The sequence below is a fragment of the Neoarius graeffei genome, chromosome 12 (assembly GCF_027579695.1).
Source record: "Neoarius graeffei isolate fNeoGra1 chromosome 12, fNeoGra1.pri, whole genome shotgun sequence".
Lineage (NCBI taxonomy): Eukaryota > Metazoa > Chordata > Actinopteri > Siluriformes > Ariidae > Neoarius > Neoarius graeffei.
This window is the reverse complement of record NC_083580.1, coordinates 33,329,147-33,353,730: the sequence shown is the minus strand read 5'-3', so window position 1 is coordinate 33,353,730 and position 24,584 is coordinate 33,329,147. Positions and strand designations below refer to the sequence as shown.

Below are 24,584 nucleotides of genomic sequence, written 5' to 3'. Positions count from 1 at the left end.
TTTATTATTAGAAATGCAATCAATGAATCAAGTCAAGTCAATCAAGTGGGGGATAGGGCCGTTGCATGGAGAAGGGGAGATGAAGAGAGAGGTGATAGAATGAGGGATAGATAGGGATAGATAGGGAGGGATAGATAGATGGATAGAGAGAGAGATATGCGTAGATAGATAGAAAGAGGGATGGTTAGAGAGGGAATGAGAGATATACTATATTATAGAAATTACTAAAACAGTAGAACAGTGCCAAAAAAATCTTATTTCTTTCAGTAGGTTAAAACATTGCTAAAACATGCAGCAATCATTCCATCAATCATTCAATCATTTCATCATTATTCAATGTTCCAAGCGTTCAAATGGCAAGGGAACACCATTTGCCTCTCCCTCCGTGCTGTCCCCCCAACAGTAAAGGGGCGGGGCAATTTTTTCACAATATCCTGTCTTGACAGGACAGCCTCATCTTTCTCTTTGAAGACAAAGGTTGGCTTTCTTGCAGAGCCATGGCATGACCGGCTTCTTTTGAGAAATCTTGCCTCTATTTCGAAGACATCCAATTTGATTATCTGGCCAATGAAGAAATGCACTTTCTTTTTCCCCGTGTATTTTGCCACAACATAATCCCCCACATCTAACAACTGGTCTTCCTCATCTGATGTCATATATATATATATATATATATATATATATATATATATATATATGTTGTTGTTGTCATATATGACCAGTAAATGTGAAAACTTAAGTGTCATCCATATTGGGTAAGCTCAGCCACCAATGGGGTAAGTTGAGCCAGTGGCTCAACTTGCCCCACATCTAATGGCTCATCTTACCCCATGGCCACCATTTTGTAGAAAAATGCTAATAAAGGGGATTAGGCTAATCAAAATTATTTTTATTAGCATTCATATCATAGCTTAGAAAGCCACTAACTTAACCCTAATGTGTCTAAATATTATTCTACTTTTGTCTTCTCTAAATCATCTTCACTGTGGACAAACATGGAATTGACTTAGAAAGCACAAAAACACATTTTTATAAATATGTCCCTCACCTAGTTTGACATGTGGTGCTCCTCTCCACAAGTGTAAGTAAATGGTCCCGGCCCCCTTTGAATGTGGTCACATGGTCACATTTGTTTACTGTTTCTTAGAAACAGGGGGTGGCTCATCTTACCCCCTGGCTCATCTTACCCCGCTCTCCCCTACCAAATCCTGGAAGATGAGGATAATGGGGTGAAGTATGAAAAGTTTGTTAAAGCCAATTGTCAAGCTATGGATGAATGCCTGCCTAGGAAAGCAAAAAGGAATGAATCTCTTAGGTCATCAAACACACAAGTGGCTACAGCCCGCCAGGAGGCACTAATGGCTCAGAGGCAGTATGAAAACACCAACACTGATGAAGATAAGGAAACCTGGGCCCTGTACTACGAACGGAGGTTAACCTACCCAGAAGTAACCCAGGGTTCCCCCGCTAAACCGGGGTTGACAAAACCTGGTTATCTTGTTTGGGGTTAAACGGTACTACAACGCCAGTTATGAAGTTGATTTGTTGAACCTGTGTTAACCTAATCAGGGTTAATGCGCGTTCACGTGAAAGGGGAGGTTATCAGCGCAAATCCCCACTGTTCACAATGGCACGGTCGCCGTACTTCACGGAGGAAGAATGCGCTGTCATAATGCAAAGCTACGAGGAGTTCAAAACAACATTAAGAGCAAAATCTAACACAGCGGCTGCCAATAAGGAGCGGCAAGCATGTTGGCAACGAATTGCCGATCGGGTAAATGCGCAAGTACATTCTCCCTTCTACATGTTCCAGAACAGAAGTATAGGATGAGAGAAAGCTTCATGATCAATCACAAGTCACAGAAAATGGTCCTTCGACGTGGCCCCAGTCATATATAGCTTGTTTAATGTCCGAAAAATCCTGAATAAAATTTGGTATGGTAAATTCATGGAGTAGCCTACTTAAGCTGATATGTGCACAGAGTCACATGAATTAGGATGACTGACTGTTCAGTCCCTTTGACTAAGTTGGTCGGTCCTGTGAACATTTCAGAGGCAACAGTAGTGCCAAACGCACCTGGCAACAGGTGAAATATAAAAACATGATTCATAATGGTGTGTGTGTGTGTGTGCGCGCGTGCAAGCAAGCATTCATTTGCCTTTTATTTATTCAAGTTTTATCTGTTTGCCTAATAGTTCAAATTGTTTTGTATATAGTTTATAATGTTGTGTGATATTAATGATAATATTGTGGGAAAACTACTTTGCACGGACATTCATTTAATTTATTCTATCGTCATTTTGTTTGTTCTATTTTTGTGTATTTTATTTATTTATGTTTGTCTAGTTGTATCTATTTTTCTAATAATAATATATTTTTTGCATTAATAGTTAGTTTTTTCCTATTAAAATAATCTTGTGTTCTTGTTATAACTTTATCTATTTATCTGACTGTTTAGTTGTATCTATTTTTGTTACAATTTCAATATTTTTAATATATAAAGTTTTTTTTCTATTAAAATGTTCTTGTGTGATAACTAGTTCTTGTTATATTTATTGTAGTTGTATCTATTTTGTACTTAAATATTTTTGTAAAACAAGTGTTTTTCTATAAAATATTCTTGCATTCTTGGTAACTATGTTCTTGAGTGGGTTCTTTTTTTTTTTACAGAAAAGCCGTTCTGCATGGACATTCATTGAAGCCCTCATTGTTTTTTAATGGTTATTTATGAGCGTTTAGGGGTTACAATAATGTAAGTCTAGGTTGCTTTATATAAAAGGTATGTCCAGAAATATTGATGTCACTGTCTAAGCAGAGGGATCTGGCTTCTTTAGACGCTGTCTTCTTAAAACTGAATAAATATTTAAAAAGAGCCAAATGAGCCAGTCTTTTGAACGGCTCTTTTCAAAGAACGGATCACAAAGATGCGGATCCCATCAAAGAGCCATAAATCCCATCTCTAATCTGCGCTCTGATATCGCACGGGTCATCCAGGTACGCTGGCATTGTCTCTAGAGGAAATGTCGGTGGAGAGGTGGTGTTTAAAAAGGGTGTGGTTAATCGGAAACCTCGGGTTAACCAAGAACATAACCTGAGACGAGCAGGTTTGAGATGCAGCGTAAGTTGCCATGGCAGCATACCTCGGTTTGAACATAGCCAACTTTCGTAGTATGGGTTAATCGGGAAGTTACGCTGCACGTGATCAAGTTACTCTCGAAGTTACCCTGGTAAGCCAGAAAACCCGCTTCGTAGTACAGGGCCCTGGTCTCAGGCAATTAGGAATTTATATCAAGTGTATGATCAAGTGAGGGAGGGTGAAATCGAGGCACAAATATGTAACATTGAAGCAGCTCATGGTGCCCAAAAATATGGCGAGGCATGGAGGACAGTAAATGAGATCACTGGTAAGAAAAGAGCTAAAGAAGGACAAGTAGCGGGATCATGTCCTAAAGAACGGGTGAACGTGTGGTTCTCCCATTTCAAGAATCTCCTTGGTAATACTCCAGAAGTAGAAGACCCAGATGAAGAAATTATAAACATGTTTGAAGACCTTGAGATCAGTGATAACTTGTTCACCATGGAAGAGTTTAGGAAAGTGAAATCTTCATTAAAAATAGGGAAAGCAGCTGGGCCAGATGACTTACCTCCTGAAGTATTCAAGCTATGCGACTTTGATGACATATGTCTAGACTTCTGCAATCAAGCTCTGACTAAGAATGACCGACCCGATATATGGTCGTTCATGAATATCGTCTCTGTGCCGAAATCTGGGGACCTGTCAAAGCCTGATAACTACAGGGGAATCAGCCTGCTCTGTATAATAGCCAAAATGTTTAACCGGCTGATCTTAAATCGAATTAGAGTTGTAATTGACAACCAACTCAGAATAAATCAGAACGGCTTCCGCCCCAAAAGATCAACTGTGGCCCAAATATTAACACTCAGAAGAATAATAGAGGGAGTCAAAGCTAAAAACATCAAGGCTGTAATAACCTTTATTGACTTCAAAAAAGCATTTGACTCGATACATCGAGGAAAAATGTTGCGTATTCTCAAAGCTTATGGGATTCCACCAAACCTACTGCAAGCAATTGAGAAAATGTACACCAACACAAAGGCCAAAGTGATCTCTCCAGATGGAAAAACAGAGATGTTTAACATCACTGCTGGAGTACTACAGGGTGATACGCTAGCTCCTTTCCTATTCATAATCGTTCTAGACTATGCCTTAAGAAGAGCTATGGCTGGTAAAGAAGATGATCTGGGATTTACCATCATCCCCAGAAGATCTCGAAGACATCCTAAAGAAGTTTTGACTGACTTAGACTTTGCAGATGACATAGCTTTACTATCAGATGAGATTGAACAAGCCCAGGAATTGCTGCTAAGAGTGGAAAAAAGAATGTAAAAAAGTAGGACTTGGATTAAATGCTAAGAAAACAAAATCACTTGCTTACAACATTAAAGATCTTAACCCAATACATACATTAGATGGTACTGAACTTGAATGGAAAGACGATTTTAAATACTTGGGGTCATGGGTTGATAGCTCAGAAAAAGACATCAGTGTAAGAAAAGCACAAGCCTGGCAAGCTCTGAATGGTATGACAAAAATATGGAAGTCCAATATGAGTAGAGGTCTGAAAATTAGATTCTTCACAGCCACTATCGAATCAATTTTACTTTATGGGTGTGAGAGCTGGACTTTGTCAGAGACTCAAGAAAAATCATTGAATGGGTCATACACTAGAATGCTCCGGAAAGTTTTAAATATCCACTGGAGCAGCCACACACCAAATGAGCAGCTCTATGGTGAGCTACCAGCAATCAGTGATAAAATTGCTTCACGTAGACTACAACTAGTTGGCCACTGCTATCGCCATTCAGAGCTGAGCACGCAGAAACTGGTGCTTTGGGACCCTACACACGGACATCGTAAGAGAGGCAGACCGAAAACAACATATATTGACACGTTGAAGAGAGACACTGGAACATCCCACACCAGTGAGATAGCTTCATTGATGGCTGACACAAAGATTTGGAAATCTCTGGTGGTTGCCCACCTGAGGGCGACCAAATGAATGAATGAATGATAGATCTGGAGAAGGGTACAGAAAAATTGCTGCAGGTTTACAGCTCCCAAAGAGCACAGTGGCCACCATCATTCATAAATGGAAGAAGTTTGGAACCACCAAGAATCTTCCTAGACCTGGCCACCTGGCCAAACTGAGCAATTGGGGAAGACGGGCCTTGGCCAGGGAGGTGAGCAGGAACCTGAGGGTCACTCTGACAGAGCTCCAGTGTATCCTTGTGGAGATGGGAGAACCTTTCAGAAGAACAACCATCCAGGCAGCACTCCACAAATCAGGCCTTTATGGTAGAGTGGCCAGACGGAAGCCACTCCTTAGTAAAAGGCACATGACAGGCCGCTTGGAGTTTGCCAAAAGGCACCTAGAGAATTCTCAAACCATGAGAAACAAGATTCTCTGGTTTGATGAAGGCAAAATTGAACTTTTTGGCCTGAATACCAAGCATCACATCTGGAGGAAACCTGTGCATCTGTGCAAGGAGCTGAAAATGGCTGTGTACTGATGCTCCCCATCCAACCTTACAGAGCTTGCAAGGATATGCCAAGAGGAATGGGCAAGAATGTCCAGAAACAAGTGTGCCAAGCTCGTAGCTTCTTTCCCAAGACACCTTGAAGCTGTAATTGCTGCCAAAGGTGCATCAACCAAGTATTAGGCTTGGTTGATGCACCAAGGTGTGTACAGATATCTCATCTCATCTCATATCTCATCTCATCTCATCTCATCTCATCTCATCTCGCCGCTTTATCCTGTTCTACAGGGTCGCAGGCAATCTGGAGCCTATCCCAGCTGACTATGGGCGAAAGGCGGGGTACACCCTGGACAAGTCGCCAGGTCATCACAGGGCTGTGTACAGATGTAACCCCTAAATAACCTATTTTTGTCAGTAAAATAAAATTGCATATTTTCTAAAAACCTGCTTTCACTTTGTCATTATGGGCTATTTTGTGTAGAATTTTGTGACAAAAAATAAACTCAATCTATTGTAGAATAAGTCTGTAACGTAATAAAATGTGGAGAAGGTGAAAGGGGTGTGCAGACTTTCCAGCTTGACTGTATTCCAGGCAGTGGTGTGTGGTGTCCACGCTGATGAAGGCGCATAAGTGCTCCAGCTTGTTTACCTCTCCTATGGCATTTCACTCTCGCAGCAGCAGCACAGGTGAGGGCACCTTTGACCAGAATGGACAATAAATCCATGGATGGTGAAATGAATGTAGGAAATAAGTCCACTGGAGTCATTCCCCTGATGTTCAGGAATTCTTCTCTCATGAAAGAAATTCAGGAAAGATTACATAAAGCACTATTTACAACCAAAAGAAGACAACACAGAGCGTACCAAAACTCCAAGGTGACCGTCCGTGGTGCCATCTTGAATAATTGCAGAAATTACTTTTGTTCTGCAAAAATTCTAAACAAGCAATTCTAAACAATGTACTTTGAATATCCTACTAAAATTGTTCAAATAAAAACTATATGTCCCATTACAATAAATCTGAACGAACCACTGCAATGTGTCAGAAGTCAAATTTAGTGCCTTTTTTGGTCTCTCATGCTGTCTCATGAATTATTGATGAGCAAAAACTGCAAAATCTAAAATAGGCTTCAAACCTAAAAGTGATCATTAAACTACGGAAATCAATGCAATTTTTTTTGTATTGTTTTATTCTGCCTTTTATTGTTTTCTTAATTAATTCACTCAATCCACAGTCTATATATAGTCATAAGAAAAGTCTACTGATTCCAATGTTAACTTGATGTAGGATTCAGTTATAATGCACAGATTCACAGGTGTTTTTTTTTTGTGCTAACCACCACCACCACCCCTGTTTTTGGATGACTTCTGTATTTTTAACTGTTAACATATATTTATCAAAGAGAGGGAACACAAAGAAGAGACAAAGAGATCAAACAACAACAACAACAAAAAAAAGAACAAACTAACCAGAGAAACAAAACTAAAAAGAAAAAAAAGTATTCTAAAGGTTTTGAATTAAGTGATAGTAGTAGGTTAGGCAAGGGCAAAGGAGGGGAGAGGGGTTGCACAATATTTCCTACTATATTTATCTATTGTTTTTGAAAGGATGAATCATAACTGTGAATCAGGTAAAATAAGTAACCAAGTAAGGAAAAAAGAAGGGAAAAAATGAAGGTAATAGTCAGAGGAGTCAACTGTCCAGATATTTGTAGAAGAGACTCCATGCATTTCCATTACGGGTAGATGTGAGTTTTTCTCATGAAGCGTGTTCTGCTTTTTATTGGGAAAAGCAGTATTATGGAATGTTGTATTTCTTTTCAATCTGGTCAAATGTCATGAGCAAGCATGACAAATCGATTCCCCAGAGATTTGCAGATTTAAGGCTGGCTGTGTAGGGAATAAAATTTCAAAGATGTCTTGACTATGATTACATATTCCATAACATTATTCGATAATTCTATGTTCATTCAGATTGTACAATTTATGCTCTCCTTCCTGTGCTAGTTTATTGCACAACCAACAGGGAAGTGAACCAGAAAAAAATATTTTCCTTTCAGTCAGGCTTTAATTCAACCATGCCTCACATGCCTCATTTCTTGTTCTTCCTCTATTCACATTTGCTGGCACTGAAAAGTGTGAGGGTTCAGTCTCACTCTACGCCTGGCTGTCTTTGTTGGATTTTCATCTCATTCCATTTTCATTCAGAAATTCTGGAGCTGAAGTAAATACTGTATTATTCGCTTCTCTCTTTTTTCTTTACTTCACTGCCTCAGTTTACTTGCAAACATGAATTTGGCTGATAATATTTATTCTTAAAAGAATAAAAAAAAAAATAATTCTGGCTTTTCCCACCTCTTTTTCTCTATTTCACTCTATCAGGTACAAATCTAATACTTTTCCCTGAGACAAAGTGAAAAGCAAAACTTACTCCCCCACCCCATCCCCAAAGAAAGAAAGAAATGGAAAATTCAACAATGTGTTCAGCCCTAAAGTGACCTTCTTTGTGTTCTGTCCAGGCTTGTTCTTACAACCAGTCTTTTTCTTCTGCCCCCTTACTCCTTTTCACTGTTTCATCATCTGTCCCCTTTCCCATTTGTATGCATTCATGCAAGGTTCCTAAAATCGGCAAAGGTTTGCACATTCTCCATGAAAGATTGTTCATTATTTTATTTTTTTAATCATAACACCACAGATGAGTAACTCTGTGTAAACTAAAATAAAAATATGCATTTTGGCATAGGTGGAATTGCCAGATAGCCCCTCTTCTGCCAGTTTGTCACACCACAGTGGGACAGTGAGCTGAAATTTTCATTTCAGTTCATTTAAATCAGTGAACACTATAAAAAGTATCTGGGTATCTTGGACTGAGCATACAGTGGTAGATTTTGAATATGTTTGTTATATCTGAAAGTGTATAAATGTAACATGTTACCTGTTAGTAAATTTACAAAGAGGTAAATTATTTACATTCCTACAAAGACATAAAGATTTTTACATGTAGGAAGTTGAACTAGCTTTGTTATATTAGAAAGGCTATTATTCAGTGTATGTAGTCTTGATATTTATTTGTTTGCTTGTGTGTTTGTTTGTTTATAAATAAATGGTCTTTGTCATATTTTATTTCATTTGTCATAACTTGCTTCTTGTTGAGGTGTCATGATAGCACCAAAGGGCACAGAACTACACTGCCTATCAGCCTCAGCATGCCACACACCTTACTATTCACTTTTACCTGTATCTCCTTATGCCTTGTTAGCACCACCGTTTAAGTTCTAGTTTTTCAATGTCTCATTGTCAAGCTTTTGTTGTAATTGTTCTTTTTGTGTGTGCCTCATTATTGCTTATAGTCCATATGTCTCTTGCTTTGTATCCACAGTTCATGTTAAGGGTTATTATTTTCATGGTTTCATTTGTTAGTTTGTACTTTACACAATAAATTATCAGCACTTGCATGACAGAAAGCTTGAACTTAGATGCAGATTTAGATGCAGATTGAAAATAGATGCAGATTTTTTTGAGTTCCAGGACAGGGTCCTGGAGATGAACCGCTTAATGTGGGAGCAACAGTGGAAGGGAGACTTGATAAATTCCACACTGGAATAGTTTGAAGCCAGCATCACTCTGCCTTGTTGCCTGGCTGAGGATGCCCGCCTATCCCTCTGCCCTGCAGAGGATGCCATTATGACTCAGCCTCATCATGAGTGTCAGCATCCTCAGCAAAGCAGGAAGGTGGAGTGACAGCCAAAGTGGAGCTGAGTGGCATAGTAATGTCCAAAGGAAAGCAAGGACCTTGCTTTCCTTTGGACATTACTGTGCCACTCAACTCCGCTTTGGCTGTCACTCCACCTTCCTGCTTTGCTGAGGATGCTACTCTGCCTCTTCCTCTGCTTCAGATGTCACTTCGCCTCCTTTTTGACCTAGGGCATCACTCTGCCTACTTGCTCTGTGAAAGACATCACTCTTTCCCCCTGCTTCACAAAGGATGTCAGTCCACACTCTTGATTCACAGGGGACAATGCCCCCTTTCTTGCTACTCAGAGGACATCACTCCCCCATCTGGCTTTGTGGTGGACATCAATGTTTAATGGACTGCTCAGTGGAGGATGTCACATCTCCAGCCTCCTACACTAAGGGTACCACTCCTTATCAACCCAAGGCCTTCCAGCAGAAAAAGAGAGACTTAAGGCTTGGTTGTCCCCCTTTTGAGGACATATCATGCTTTGGGAGCTGTATATTAAAATAGTAGAGCAGGTTAAGCAAACCATCGTGCACTTTGTGATATAAGCATGAAATTTGGCATGATTGTTGCTTATACTGTAGGTCACTTTTTCAGAAAAAAGTGCTAGCCACAAAAAAATTCAATATGGCGGCCATTTTTCAAGATGGCCGCCAGACGCATCCTCGTTTCATGTTTTTGTTAAGAAAACACAGAGCAAATTGTTATATAAACATGAAATTTGGCAATAATGTTCTGTGTAGGTCATGTTATCAGTTAAAAGTGCTAGCCCTCCAGAAAATTCAATATGGCGGCCATTTTTCAAGATGGCCGCCAGACGCTTACCCATTTTGTGGCTTTGTTAAAAAGCCACAGTACATATTGTCATATGAACCTGAAATTTGGCAATAATGTTCTGTGTAGGTTATGTTTTCAGTTGAAAGTGCTAACAGACCAAAACATTCAATATGGCAGCCATTTTTCAAGATGGCTGCCAGACACACATCCCCGTTGTGTGGTTGTGCTCATGTGTGCCCCTAAAAAAAAAAGACAGCATGGCAGACATGGAATGTATGCAATGAAGCCTCTGCTATGTTTGCAAAACTCAGTGATTGTCCATCTGAAGTTGAGGAGTCAGATCTACGAGTTTTAGAAAGATTCGTCGTTCTCATGTATGACCGGTCAAGTGCAGCCACTGCAGTAGATGATGCTAGGTTAGACCTTTTCGCCAGAAAGCAGAGGCCATACGAGTTAATCCCACCAATGCAAGGGGTACTCAAGGAACATGCCAAACGCGCTGCCTTCCAAGCAGGTCATATCTGGGGGCAGTCTATCATATGTCAGCCAGAACTTCCATGTCCCTCCAAGTGGGGATGGGTCAAAGATGGTGACAAATGGAAAGTTGTCTGGACTGCATTGGAACCTATTTCTAAAAGCTGTCGTGAACTGACGAAGTGTGGATGCAAGATCAAATGTGGTGGTGGACGATGCAAGTGCTCGAAGGCTGGAATAGGGTGTACTCCACTGTGCAGTTGCCCTTGTGAGATTTTTAAGCAAGGAACAGTGACTGAACTTTGGGCCTAGCCATGCTGGCGATGGCAAAGTAATCCAAATTCAAATGGTCTACCAAACTTCACTTTGGACAGTGGTACATATCCATTCATAAATCAGAGCTGGCAAACCATTTTATGGTAGGGGGCATTGTCTACCTAAAACTGTGTAATTGGGTGCTGGGGGAGGGGGGGTAGCAGTTCAGGGATAAAAGATAGATCTCAGCAATGGATATTTTTGTCGATGTCATAGATTTGACCAAGTTATTTTTCCCTGTTGAGCATTAGCACTATTTTCATTCACTTGTTTTTCTCTGAAAGGCCAATGAGCATGCTGGAAAATCATGTGACCAATTCATTTGGGACTATTTGATGGAAGGATCAATCAGCAAGAAACAACTCTTGGAGCTTAGGAAAGATATGGGAATTTTCGCAAAAAAGCATTGGAATGTAAGGGTTTCACAAGATTATCCACTGTGAAAAATAGGCTTTTCATCATGCCAGATTGGCTAATTGTGCAATCATTCTGTTTTTCTGCATGTAATTCGGTATTATAATGGCAATAAATCAAAAATGTTTCATTGAATTTGTCTTTTGTACTTTGACACCAGAGCAAGACCACTAACGGGGGATTTTTTGGCGACCATCTTGAAAAAATGGCCACCATATTGAATTTTTTGGGGGCCTAGCACTTTTAGCTGATAACATGACCTACACAGAACATTATTGCCAAATTTCATGTTCATATCATAATTTGCACTGGTTTTTTTTTTAGCAAAACCACAAAACAGGGACACGTCTGGCGGCCATCTTGAAAAAATGGCCGCCATATTGAATTTTTTTTGTGGCTCGCACTTTTTTCTGAAAAAGTGACCTATCAGCAACAATTGTGCCAAGTTTCATGCTTATATCACAAAGTGCACGATTTGGAGCAAAATCTGCCTTAACCTGCTCCACTAAAAGGAGGGGGGTTGTTTTTGTCACAGTAGCAACAAAGGCCAAAGAACATCACAACCCATCAGCCCCAGCACATCACATGATTCACTAATCACTCTCACCTGTGTCTCGTTGTGACTTAAATAGTGGTACCTTGTTTGTACCACTATTTAAGTTCTAGTTTTTCAGTGTCTCACTATCAAGCTTTTGTTATCAATATTTGTTGTGTGTATGCGCACATGCACGGTTCATTATTGCTTCTAGTCTGTATGTCTCTTACCTTGTATTCACAGTTCATGTTAATGGTTCTTGCTTTCACAGTTTTGTTTGTTTGTACTTTACACAAATTATCTGCACTTATCTGCATCCACCTCACCTACCCATTTCTTTACATTAGGACTCTGAAGAAAGTGAGATGTCTGAAACCAGCATTGTCACATGTTGACCTTGGTCACTTTTTACCCCAAGAAACAGCAGTTTCATTAATGCTGCAAAGGCGCACAGAATAAGCCTATTTGCCAACCGGCCAAAAACAGTGACCCTTTGAAAGCTGAAATTAATCTACCTCTCCTATCACCCTTTAATTAAATGGGACATTGTTGACTAGGTTTGAGGGAAAAGAGGGGCTGAATCAATGTCACACTAAAGGAATCCAAATGACCTTATACCTGACCATCATGACACACATGCACACAGAGACTCCAGAATACAAAACCCTTCTTCATATCTTCACAGAGCTTATCAAATTTAGCTGAGATGCACCTGCCAGGTTCAGAAAACAGGATGGATGAGTCCTCCTAACCACATAACATGGCCTGGTGCGCTCGATTCATCTGCTCAGTGTCAAAGACCTCTAGTCTTCCAAAGCAGAGTTTTGAAGGTGTGAGACTCCAGTTGTAGATCTGAAGGGCCAAATGAAAGGCAAATAATAAACAATCTGTTTGTCCAACCTTGACAAAAATGGCTCTCACCTTTCATATGCCTGCTCCCATTTCTGTGGGTTGCGACTTCCCTTGAACATAAGTTACTGTTGCACACAGTAATTTCCAAGCCTTCCCTTCCAGAGGCATCAGATAATGTTCCTATTGTGCTTTTTTCCCTCCTTCCTTTTTTTTTTTAATTTTTGCTGGTGTTTCACATATATGTCCCATCAAGAACTAGCCTTGTTTGCTGATATAACATTTCTGAGTAGTAGGTTTGCAACTTTGTGGCTCATTTAGTTCATTATATAACTACTGTGTCTCTCTCTTGTTCCTGGCCATTTAGTGGAAACTTGTCTTCTGGCTCTCGTATCACGATCATATGTATGAATGGATTCTGTCTCACTTATGAGTTACTCTGGACAAAAGGTTCTTCCAAATAAATTAACATAAATTGGGATAGGCTCCAGCTCGCCTGCGACCCTGTAGAACAGGATAAAGCGGCTAGAGATGATGAGATGAGATGAGATCATGTACTTACAACAACCATTTGATTGCTTAGGAAAAGGACTAAACTTTAACAGTTAGTTTTTGAACTGGTCTAAACATTTCAGTACGACACATTCTTTTTGAAAATATTTCAAAAAAGGTTCAGAGAAAATTGAGTTCAGAGAAAGTTATTTAATATATCCAGTCTTTTTCTTTCTTTCTTTCTTTCTTTCTTTCTTTCTTTCTTTCTTTCTTTCTTTCTTTGTGTGTGTGTGTGTGTGTGTGTGTGTGTGTATCTGCTTTTGGAGATGTGGTGCCTGACTGTAGGATTAGAGATTAAAAAAAAAAAAAACTCATAAAATGAGTCAATTGTAGTGATTACACATGTGAACACAGCCATTTTTCACCTTCCCCATAATCTGTTTTTCTGGATAGGCCTAGGAGCATAAGAGCAGTGTTCATATGCATGTGAAAACCATGTGTCTGCACCTACGTGTGTCTTAAAGAAGAAATAATTTTCTTCAACATATTTGCCTTAAGAGCTGTCATTGTGCCTTTTCTCTGTGGTTATTTCAGTGGGTGTTTTGATGAACATTGAGCTTTGCTTTTCATGCTCCCTTTGCAGAAAAAAAAAAAAAAATCAAAAGTGTGCCTCCCAAGCTCAACTCTGGAAAAAAAAATCCCCCAGTACTTTCTCTGTACTATGGCATGTGTTCCGGAGGCAATACTGTTAATGAATTAGATCAAGGTGACATCCATTTTGAACCTGGGGACAAAAAATGGATGAATGACATGAGCCTGCACTTCCTTTTATCCATTAGAATGGGTTGTAAAGAAGTTAGTAGCATAATGTGCAAGAAAGACCCTGCAACATCACTTAATGAAATACTTAATGCAGTCCCTCCATTGTTTAATTGAATTAATTAGGGGCCTAATTGAGCTGAGTGATGATGGCTTCTGGGGTTGTGGAGTCCTTGATGAGTTGAAGGTAGAGCTCAGGAAGTGTGCAAGAGTGAGGAAGTCCTCCTGGGACGTACACACACACACACGCGCACATACAGGAGTCCAATGAACATGAAGTCAGCGGGAGTATTTTTCCTATTTTCCTCCACAGGAATAGATTTTGTTGGTGCTCAGTTGGGCTCAGATTCACCCTCTTCAAAGAGAACCTGCAACACTAATCACATACATTGCCTTGCAAAAGTATTAATCCCCCTTGGTGTTTGTCCTGTTTTGTCACATTACAAGTTGGAATTAAAATGGATTTTTGGAGGGTTAGCACCATTTGATTTACACAACATGCCTACCACTTTAAAGGTGCACATTGTTGTTTTATTGTGACACAAACAATAATTAAGATGAAAAAACAGAAATCTGGAGTGTGCATAGGTATTAACCCCCCCAAAAAAGTCAATACTTTATAAAGCCACCTTTTGCTACAATTACAGCTGCAAGTCTCTTGGAGTATGTCTCTATTAGCTTAGCACGTCTAGCCACTGGGATTTTTGCCCATTCCTCAAGGTAAAACTGCTTCAAGTTATGCCACAGATTCTCAATTGGATTGAGGTCTGGGCTTTGACTAGGCCATTCCAAGACATTTAAATGTTTTCCTTTAAACCACTCCAGTGTAGCTTTAGCAGTATCTTTAGGGTCATTGTCTTGCTGGAATGTGAACCTTCATCCCAGACTCAAACAGGTTTTCCTCCAGAATTGCCCTGTATTTAGTGCCATCTATCTTTCCTTCAGTCCTGACCAGCTTTCCTGTCCCTGCAGATGAAAAACATCCCCACAGCATAATGCTGCCACCACCATGATTCATTGTAGGGATGGTGTTCTCAGGGTGTTGGGTTTGTACCACACATGGCATTTCCCATGATGGCCAAAAAGTTCAAGTTTTGTCTCATTTGACCAGAGAATCTTCTTCCATGTGTTTGGGGAGTCTGCCACTTGCTGTGGGGCAAACTCTCCAAACGAGATTTTTTTAAGCAATTACTTTTTTCTGGCCACTCTTCCATAAAGCTCCACTCTGTGGAGTGTATGGCTTAAAGTGGTCCGATGGACAGATACTGCCATCTCCACTGTGGATCTTTGCAGCTTCTTCAGTGTGATCTTTGGTGTCTTTGTTGCATCTCTGATTAATACCCTCCTTGCCCGGTTGTGAGTTTTGGTGGGTGGCCTTCTCTTGTCAGGTTTGTAGTGGTGCCATATTCTTTCCAATTTGCTATAATGGATTTAATGGTGCTCTGTGGGATATTCAGAGTTTGGGATATTTTTTAATGACCCAACCCTGATCAATACTTCTCCATAACTTTGTCTCTGACCTGTTTGTGGTGCTCCTTGGTTCTCATGCTGCTTGCTTAGTAGTGGTGCAGAATCAGGGTCCTTCCAGAACAGGTTGATTTATTCATAAATCATGTGACAGATCATGTGACACTTTGAGTGCACACAGGTGAATCGTAATCAAATAATTATGTGACTTATGAAGTGAATTGGTTAGACCAGCTTTTACGTATTTAGGGGTTTCATATGAAAGGAGGTAAATACCTACGCACACTCCAGATTTCTGTTTTTTTTCATCTTAATTATTGTTTGTGTCACAATAAAACAACAATGTGCACCTTTAAAATGGTAGGCATGTTGTATAAATCAAATAGTGCTAACCCTCCAAAAATCCATTTTAATTCTAGCTTGTAATGTGACAAAACAGGACAAACACCAAGGGGGATTAATACTTTTGCAAGGCACTGTACTGGCAAAATACTGGACCCTGAACTCTTAATACCACAAAAGATTCTACAATCGCAGTCTATAGGCTATATTTTCATTCTCAGTCAAATCAGAAGTTGTTGAATCTTGTACAGTATTGTTATGCTCTAACAATAAATGCCTTTGGATAAAACAGACATGAGAAAAGACCTTACTCATACGAGGAACTTATGCAGATTTATCCAGATTTTGTAGCACATCAGTATAAGCCATTTTTCCCCTCTGAAAAGGTTGTGGCATCTCTCAAAGAATAAATTATATAGATTTACAATTAAATTTTGAAATACATTTCACTGAAATGAAATTTCAAAATACATTTGACTGACTTCCATTTTGATTAAAAAAAGGTTTTCCTGTTTTTTCTTCAGTACAGGAAAATGTGTCAGTTAATGCCCATGGTAACCACATATTCTACAGAACTGATAAATTAACATTTGTCTGAAAAAAAATCCATCCATCAATTATCCGTAACCGCTTATCCTGTGCAGGATCATGGGCAAGCTGGCACTTATTCCAGCTGATTATAGGGCTAGAGGTGGGGTACACCCTGGACAAGTCGCTAGATCATCGCAGGGCTGACACATAGAGACAAACACCAATTGACATTCACACCTATGGTCAATTTAGAGCCACCAATTAACCTAATCTGCATGTCTTTGGACTGTGGGGGAAACCAGATCACCCAGAGAAAACCCACACAGACATAGGGAGAACATGCAAACTCCACACAGAAAGGCCCCCATCAGCCACTGGGCTTGAACCCAGAACCTTCTTGCTGTGAGGCGACAGTGCTAACCACTACACCACCGTGCCACCCCATCTGGAAAAAAAAAGTTAAGAAAACAAACTACACTACAACAACACTACACCACAACACTAAACCAGGGTTTAGTGTTGTGGTACTGTACTCAAACCAAGGAAGCCTGTGAACTTGAATACACTGTTTATTGAGCTGAGAGCATACACCAAAGAAGTGTGAGATAATGGCTGGGTTTGTGTGTGTAAATGCAGATTGCTGACACATGTATGTTTCCAGGTCTGACAGCAGCAGCTATGGCAGAGGCAATGAAGCTGCAGAAGATGAAGCTGATGGCCATGAACAGCATCCATGGAGCAAGCAGTCAGAATGGAACGGAGTCTGAAAATGAAGAGCTCAACTCCAACACAGGTCCAAGTCCTGAATGAACACACACACACGCATGCATGAACATGTGTGCTTGGAGTCAGTAAAAAACATCAAAAATGCCCCCTCAAGTTGAAATTTCATCTTGTCACCTTGTGAAAGTAATCACCATTAGTTGTCACTAATGTTAGCTGCTTAGCTTGCCTGCTCACCATTGCCCACTCGCTAGCTTGTGGCTAAGCCACTCACTATTGTCTGCTGTCATTGCAAAATTGAAGTTCGTTATAGTAGAACAGTACCAATAGTCACTCAGGCTTGTAACTGTAAAAGTACACATAAAAGCACATAAAGCTCTAACAGAACAGATAAAAGACACACTTTCATGGTAGCATCCATGATGGAAAATGAAATTTTTAACAGGCAGTCACAAGGCACCACAAACACAGCATAACTTTAGTCATCACTATAACCTAACCTTTCCCCTTACCAAAAGTGAAATATTCTTATATCCAAAACAGCAAATCAAACCAAGATACAGTGTGTTTGGCAATGCAAATTACAAGTGAGAGCCAATAAGATATTCTGCTGTTGCTGTCAGAAGCAGGGATGGTTAGTATTACTGATACTTTAAAATAGAAAATATTATTATTTAGTAATTTGTTTGTAATTAGACATCTGTCAAAACATCAGTATGCAATTGGTAATTTAAAAAAAAACTTGTTCTCAGTTCTTTCTTTTTTTTTTTTCAAATGACAAGAAATTCTTTTTGTATTGACGTGAATTGACTCTGAATGTGATTTTTGGAGCAGACAATTGCACCAATGACTATAATTTCTCTAAAGCACCAAAACCACACCAGATGCTAGCACTCATTTGTCAACAGTTCATAAAACAGCTTCAGACTGTCGTGTCAGGAAAGAAATGGAGGCAGTGCAATCTGATGGAATGTGATTTTATGCATGCATGATGTCATTACTAGATGCTTAAATAGTGTTTTAAAAAGTTCACATAAATGTTAATCTAATTTACTCTATTCATTATATTTGTGAATGCTAGCTGCATATCAAAATAGCAACACTATAAACTAGTAATAAGGTAAAGCAATGGTGAGTATTGATGTAATTGAACACTTTGTGATTTAGTCAGAGGCGATTCTAGAGTCTGTTGTGGCCCCAAACAAAAATTTCCAGGGGGCCCTTCTGACCAGTGTTCATCACCAATATGTTATAAATAATCTGACACCAACGAAAAATGTATGAAACCAAAGTTTTTTAAATTCCAAATGTGAAAATACAATGGTAAAGAACAATAAAAACAGTCAAAACAATAAAAAACAAAATAAATAAGCCCTCGGGCCCTGACTCTCAGGGGGGCCCCTGGGCCAGGGGGCCCCAAGCAGTTGCCTGCCTTGCCTGTTCACAAGCTGTGCGTCTGGATTTAGTGTAGTTTATAACTGTAATATGTCCCTGATGTGGGTGGAGTACAGAAGCACGGCAGGCGGGAGCTGAAGTTCTCACACACTCTGTTACTTTGCTGCTTTTCAGCTTCACTCACTCACTGCTCACACATAGTCACACACATGTTCTGGTCAGGGTCCTCTTCTCTGCTCTCCCCCTTCTTTTATGCGCCACCATCACTGCAACAAACACACACACTTTAATTGACAACAGGTGTAATGACTTGGCCACTCACCTTCCCTGACCCCGCCCTCCATTCACAAACTGACACTTGGCCACACCCCCTCTGCCACATACCCCCACCACCCGACTCAGGCCAGGGAGCCCTCCGGCTTGCAGTGAACAGGAAGTCCGCCACCACCATCTGCGCCCCCAGCCTGTGGACCACCTCAAACTTAAATGGCTGGAGGGCGAGATACCAATGGGTGATCTGCGCATTGGCATCCTTCATGTGGTGGAGCCACTGGAGGGGTGCGTGGTCTGAACTAGAGGTCTGCGCGGGACAGAATTTTCAGTCCCGCTCCCGCTCGCTCCCGCATTGTGCAGTCCCGCTCCCGCCCACTCCCGCAAAGAATTATGATTTTCAGTCCCGCTCCCGCCCGCGCCTGCCATATTTTGTCCCGCTCCCGCCCGCAAATCCCGCATGATGCAGACGTTCGCGTTATTTCTCACGAAAGTTCTTGTCATTGTTCATGTCATCAACAACAGCTCTTCTAAATTTGAGTGCCCTATCATCTACATGACGTGACACAGTTGTTGGATGGGGCAGAATATCTCGCACAGCGAATTTGCCTATTGTGGCTGCCGTGTCAACTAAGTGTTGGGCTAACTGAACTAATCCCCGACCAGCGATGCTGTCATATGGGCGGAGGTCTGCAGCAACAAAATCAATGCATTTCTCCACGGTCTTTGCCTTCAATGCATCTGTCACTTTTGCGTTGTTCCCTCTGAACTCCAACAATTGTTGTCCTTTTAAGACAGTACATACATGGCGATTCAGGCCTGATGTACCTGATTTATATCCGTTGTATGTCAGAACCTTTTGGCACTTATCACAACAAGCAAAGGGCAGCTGATTTCCCTCTGTGTCGTACACTAGTGAGAACGACTTCCAAATGTCTGATTTCAGGACTCTTGACTTTTTAACGGTAAATGTACCTCTTTTTAAAGCAGCACTTACTTCTGAAGCACTGTGAGCTTCACTGGAGGAGCTCTTCTGCCATGATCGGAGATCTCAAACATGGAAGAGCGGAAAGGAATCGGAAACGTACACGAGATTAGACCACATCCGCAAATTTAGGCATCTTAAAATGCTTTTATTAATGCCAAATAAAATATCCAGCACAAATTATATATGATAGACATAAATTAATAATTTATAAATTTGATTTTAAACAGGTTTTTAGTTAGCGGGACTGCAGCTTATCACCTCTCCCACCCGCTCCCTCATTGTGCACTCCCCCTCCCGCCCGCACCCGCAACGAGCTTTCAAAATTTGTCCCGTGCCGCACTGCTTTGCGTCGGGTCCCGCGGGACTCCCGCGGGAGTGCAGGGCTCTAGTCTGAACAGAGGGTGAAAGGGCATCCAGCAGGTAGTATCGGAGGGTGAGGACTGCCCCCTTGATGGCCAGGCACTCCTTCTCGATGGTGCTGTACTTGCTTTCATGCATCGAGAGCTTGTGGCTGATGTACAGCACAGGATGCTCCTCACCCTCCACCTTCTGGGACAAAACGGCCCCCAGCCCTTTGTCCAATGCATTCATCTGTAAAATAAAGGGGAGAGAGAAGTCAGGGGAGTATAAAAGTTGTCCCCCACACAGTGCAGCTTTTACCCTAGTGAAAGCCTGTTGGCACTGCTCCATCCACTGTACTGGATCTGGCACTCCCTTTTTAGTGAGATCAGTCAGCAGGCTGGTGACATCTGAATAATTAGGTATGAACCTACAATAGTAGCCAGCCAGCCCCAGGAACTGTCTCACCCCCTTTTTGGTCTTGGGCCTCGGGCAGGTCACAATTGCTGCAGTTTTGTTAATTTGGAGACGCACCTGCCCATGACCCAAGTGGAAACCCAGATATCGTACTTCCACCCACCCAATGGCACACTTTTTTGGGTTAGCTGTGAGACCTGCATGCCTCAGTGACTCTAGGATGGCCCTAAGGTGTTCCAGGTGCCACAGCCAATCATTGTGATTATGTCATCGAGGTATGTGGCTGCGTAGGCAGCGTGAGGGCGGAGGATCTTGTCCATGAGCCACTGGAATGTAGCAGGTGCCCCAAATAACCCAAAAGGAAACATGACAAATTGATGTAACCCAAACAGTGTGGAAAATGCCATTTTCTCTTGGGATAGAGGAGTCAAGGGGATCTGCCAATAACCCTTCATTAGAGCCAGTGTCAAATAAAAGCGAGCAGTGCCTAACCAATCGAGCAACTCATCAATGCAAGGCAATGGGTATGCGTCAAATTTAGAGACTGCGTTGACTTTTCTATAGTCCACACAGAACCGGACTGACCCATTGGTCTTGGGAAACAGGACCACTACGCTGCTGCAGTCACTGTGGGACTCCTTGATTATGCCCATTTTGAGCATGGCCTTGAGTTCATCCTGAACTATCTTTTTTGTGTGTGTTCAGGAAAGCAGTAAGGGCAGCTATGCACCACCACCCCCAGGGACATCTCAATGTGGTGTTCTATGAGGTGGGTGTCACCAGGAAGGGGCAAGAACACATCAGAAAATTCCTTCTGCAACTTGCCCACCTCCGTGAGTTGTGCTGGTGAGAGGTGGTCTCCACAAGGGACCAGAGTGGTTTGAGATGTTACCTCTGGCCCCAGCTCCACCTTCTCTGGAATTGCCAATGCCATGGAGACCCCCTCATTCCAACATTTTAACAGGTTGAGGTGGTAGATTTGCAATGCCCCACCCCTATCCACCCCATAGTCGATGTCCCCAACTCGCCATGTGACCTTGAAGGGCCCTTGCCACTTGGTGATTAATATGGAGCTCGACATGGACAATAATACGAGCACTTTGTCTCCCGTTGTGAACTCTCTAAGGCATGTGCCCCTGTTGTACAGCCAGACTTGTTCTTGTGCCTGCTGTAAATTCTCCTGGGTTAAGTGTATGAGGGTGTGGAGTTTTGCATGCAAGTCAAGAACGTAATGAATTTCATTCTTGCTAGGTGAAGGTCCCTTCTCCCAATTTTCTCGTAACACGTCCAAAATGCCATGTGGCTTATGCCCATATAATAGCTCAAACAGTGAAAAGCCTGTGGCGGCTTGCGGGACCTACTGCACTGCAAATAACAGGGACACAAACCATTTATCCCAATTATGTGTATCTTCACTTAAAATTTCTGAATTAAGTTTGAGTGTCTGATTAAACCGTTCCACCAAGCCATCCATTTGTGGATGATAGATACTGGCTCTGATAGACTTAATGTGAGGGGTGGTGGAGGTGTGGTAAGATAGAATCCAAAAGCAGAACACAGACAGTTATCCAATAAATAAGGTAAATTAATCTGGGGGAAAGGGCATGGCAAAAAGGTAAACAAACAGGACAAGAAATAAATGGCAAAAATAGTTTTGGAAAAAAAGAGACAAAAAACTTGACAAAAAACACGAGACAGGCAAGGGCAAACATGCTAGTGCAAAAAAAACATGAACAAGAATAAACACTAGTGTAAAAAAACATGAACAAGAAAAAAACCTTAGCGCAAAAAAACATGAACCAGAAAATAAGCTAGAGAAAGAAAAAAAAACATGAAACACAATGAGGCACAGAAACTGCTAGAGAAGCAAAATGAGACATTCTGGTGAAGTCAGAGCCTGAGAACGGCATTTAAATATCCAGCGGTGAAAACCAGGAAGTAAGTTCAGGTGAGATGGAATTCCTGTCCTGGATCTGGATCGGTGCTGGCATGGGAGATCCGTAATCTCCGGAGTGGATGTCTGGGGCAGAGCATGACAGTACCCCCCCCCTTCAACGAGCGCCTCCAGGCGCTTTAGGAAGAGCGTTGGGGTGTTGCCAGTGGAAGTCAGAGATGAGGGTTGGGTCCAAGATGAACCTGGTAGGGACCCAACTTCTCCCCTCAGGACCGTAACCTTCCTAGTCCACCAGATACTGGAGTCCTCTGCTTTGCCGCTGCATCTTCAACAGCTTTTTGACTGTGTAGGCTTCGCCGCCATCAATGAGGCTGGGAGGAGTTGGGGGTTTGGAGGGTAGAAACAAAGAACTAGAGACCAGAGGTTTAAGCTGTGACACGTGGAAAGTGGTGTGAATACGTTGCATGGTGAGTGGTAATGCCAGTCTGACGGAACATGGATTAATTACCTTGCTGATGAGGAAGGGTCCTTGGTATCTGGGGGCCAGCTTATGGGAGACGGTTCTGAGTGGCAGATGGCGCATGGAGAGCATGACTCGCTGCCCTACCCAGTAGGTGGGTGCCTTAGAGTGGCATTTGTCAGCCTGCTTCTTGGATGCTAGGGTGGAGTGAATGAGTCTTCTCCGGGCCAGTGCCCACATCCTCCTGCAGCAGTGTATGAAGGTCTGGGCTGAGGGTACGGCAACCTCCTCCTCTTGGTTGGGGGAAGAGTGGTGGTTGGTAACCTAAGGAGCACTGGAAGGGTGAGAGACCTGTGGCAGATGAAGGGAGAGTGTTGTGAGCATACTCGACCCAAGGCAAGTACTTACTCCAAGAATTGGCATCCTTGGATGCCATGCACCCGAGTGCCACCTCCAAATCTTGATTCGCCCGTTCCGCCTGGCCATTGGTTTGAGGATGGAACGCTGAGGAGAGACTACAGGAAGCCCCAATGAGTTTGCAGAAGGCCCTCCAGAACTGTGCAGTGAACTGAGGGCCCCGATCAGAGACGATATCAGTGGGGAGTCCACGTAGGCGGAAAATGTGAAGGATGAGTAATTCAGCGGTTTCTTTAGCTGTGGGAAGCTTGGGCAGAGGGATGAAATGGACTGTCTTGGAGAAACGGTCAATAACTGTGAGGATGCATGTGTTGCCACCTGAGTTGGGGAGTCCTGTGACGAAGTCTAGGGCAATGTGAGACCAGGGTCGATGAGGAATCGGTTGGGTCTTAGCAGGCTGACAGGGGGTCAATTGGCTGTCTTGTTCTGGGCACATGTGTCACAGACTGCCACGAACTCCTGGACATCTTACTTGATGGATGGCCACCAGAAGCATTGTTGGATGAGTACCAGGGTTCAAGCAGCTCCCGGGTGACAAGCCAACTTGGAGCCATGACCCCACTGCAGCACCTGGGTTCACACAGAACAGGGAACAAACAGATGGTTAGGTGGTATGTTGATTGAATTATCTTCTCCAGGGCCTTCTGCTCCAGGGCCTTCTGCACCAATGTCTCTACCTCAAGTCCGGCAGCCCCCACCAGACAGCATGCAGGGAGGATGATTTGGGGCATACTAGACTCCTCCTGGTGGGCAGAGAATATCCTGGACAGGGCATCGGGTTTGCCGTTCTTGGATTCTGGGCAGTGGGAGAGCATGAATCGGAACTGGGAGAAGAAGAGAGACCATCGGGCTTGTCATGAGTTAAGGAGTTTGGCAGACTTGAGGTATTCTAGGTTTCTGTGGTCGGTCCAGACAAGGAAGGGGAGATCTAACCCCTCAAGCCAGTGTCTCCACTCCTCCAGGGCTAGCTTGACGGCCAATAGCTCTCTGTCGCCGATGTCATAATTTCGTTCAGCAGGGGACAGCTGGCGAGAGAAGAAGCAGGGCTGGACCTTGCTATCATTGGCCCTCTGGGAGAGAATGGCTCCGACCCCAGACTTGGAAGCGTTGACCTCCACGATGAACTGTTTGGTCGGATCGCATATGGTGAGAATGGATGCTGTGGTGAACTTGCGCTTGAGCATGGAGAAGGCTTTCTCTGCTTCCTCCCCCCACTTGAATGAGGTCTTAATCGAGGTCAAGGCAGTGAGAGGTCTGGCCACCGTGCTGAAGTTGCGGATGAAGCGCCTGTAGAAATTGGCGAATCCCAGGAAACGCTGGAGCTCTCGTCGCGATGATGGAGTGGGCCAGTCAGCGACTGCCTCAAG

At 42.3% G+C, this 24,584-nt stretch overlaps 1 protein-coding gene across 1 annotated transcript in view; it reads left to right on the top strand.

Moving 5' to 3' along the window:
• Nucleotides 1–24,584, top strand: part of dacha (dachshund a) — a 954,430-nt gene that overhangs the window by 595,896 nt on the left and 333,950 nt on the right. The window contains exon 3 of the mRNA XM_060935796.1: nucleotides 16,976–17,107. Coding sequence (XP_060791779.1) covers nucleotides 16,976–17,107 — 132 coding nt within the window. The remainder of the gene's footprint in view (nucleotides 1–16,975; nucleotides 17,108–24,584) is intronic.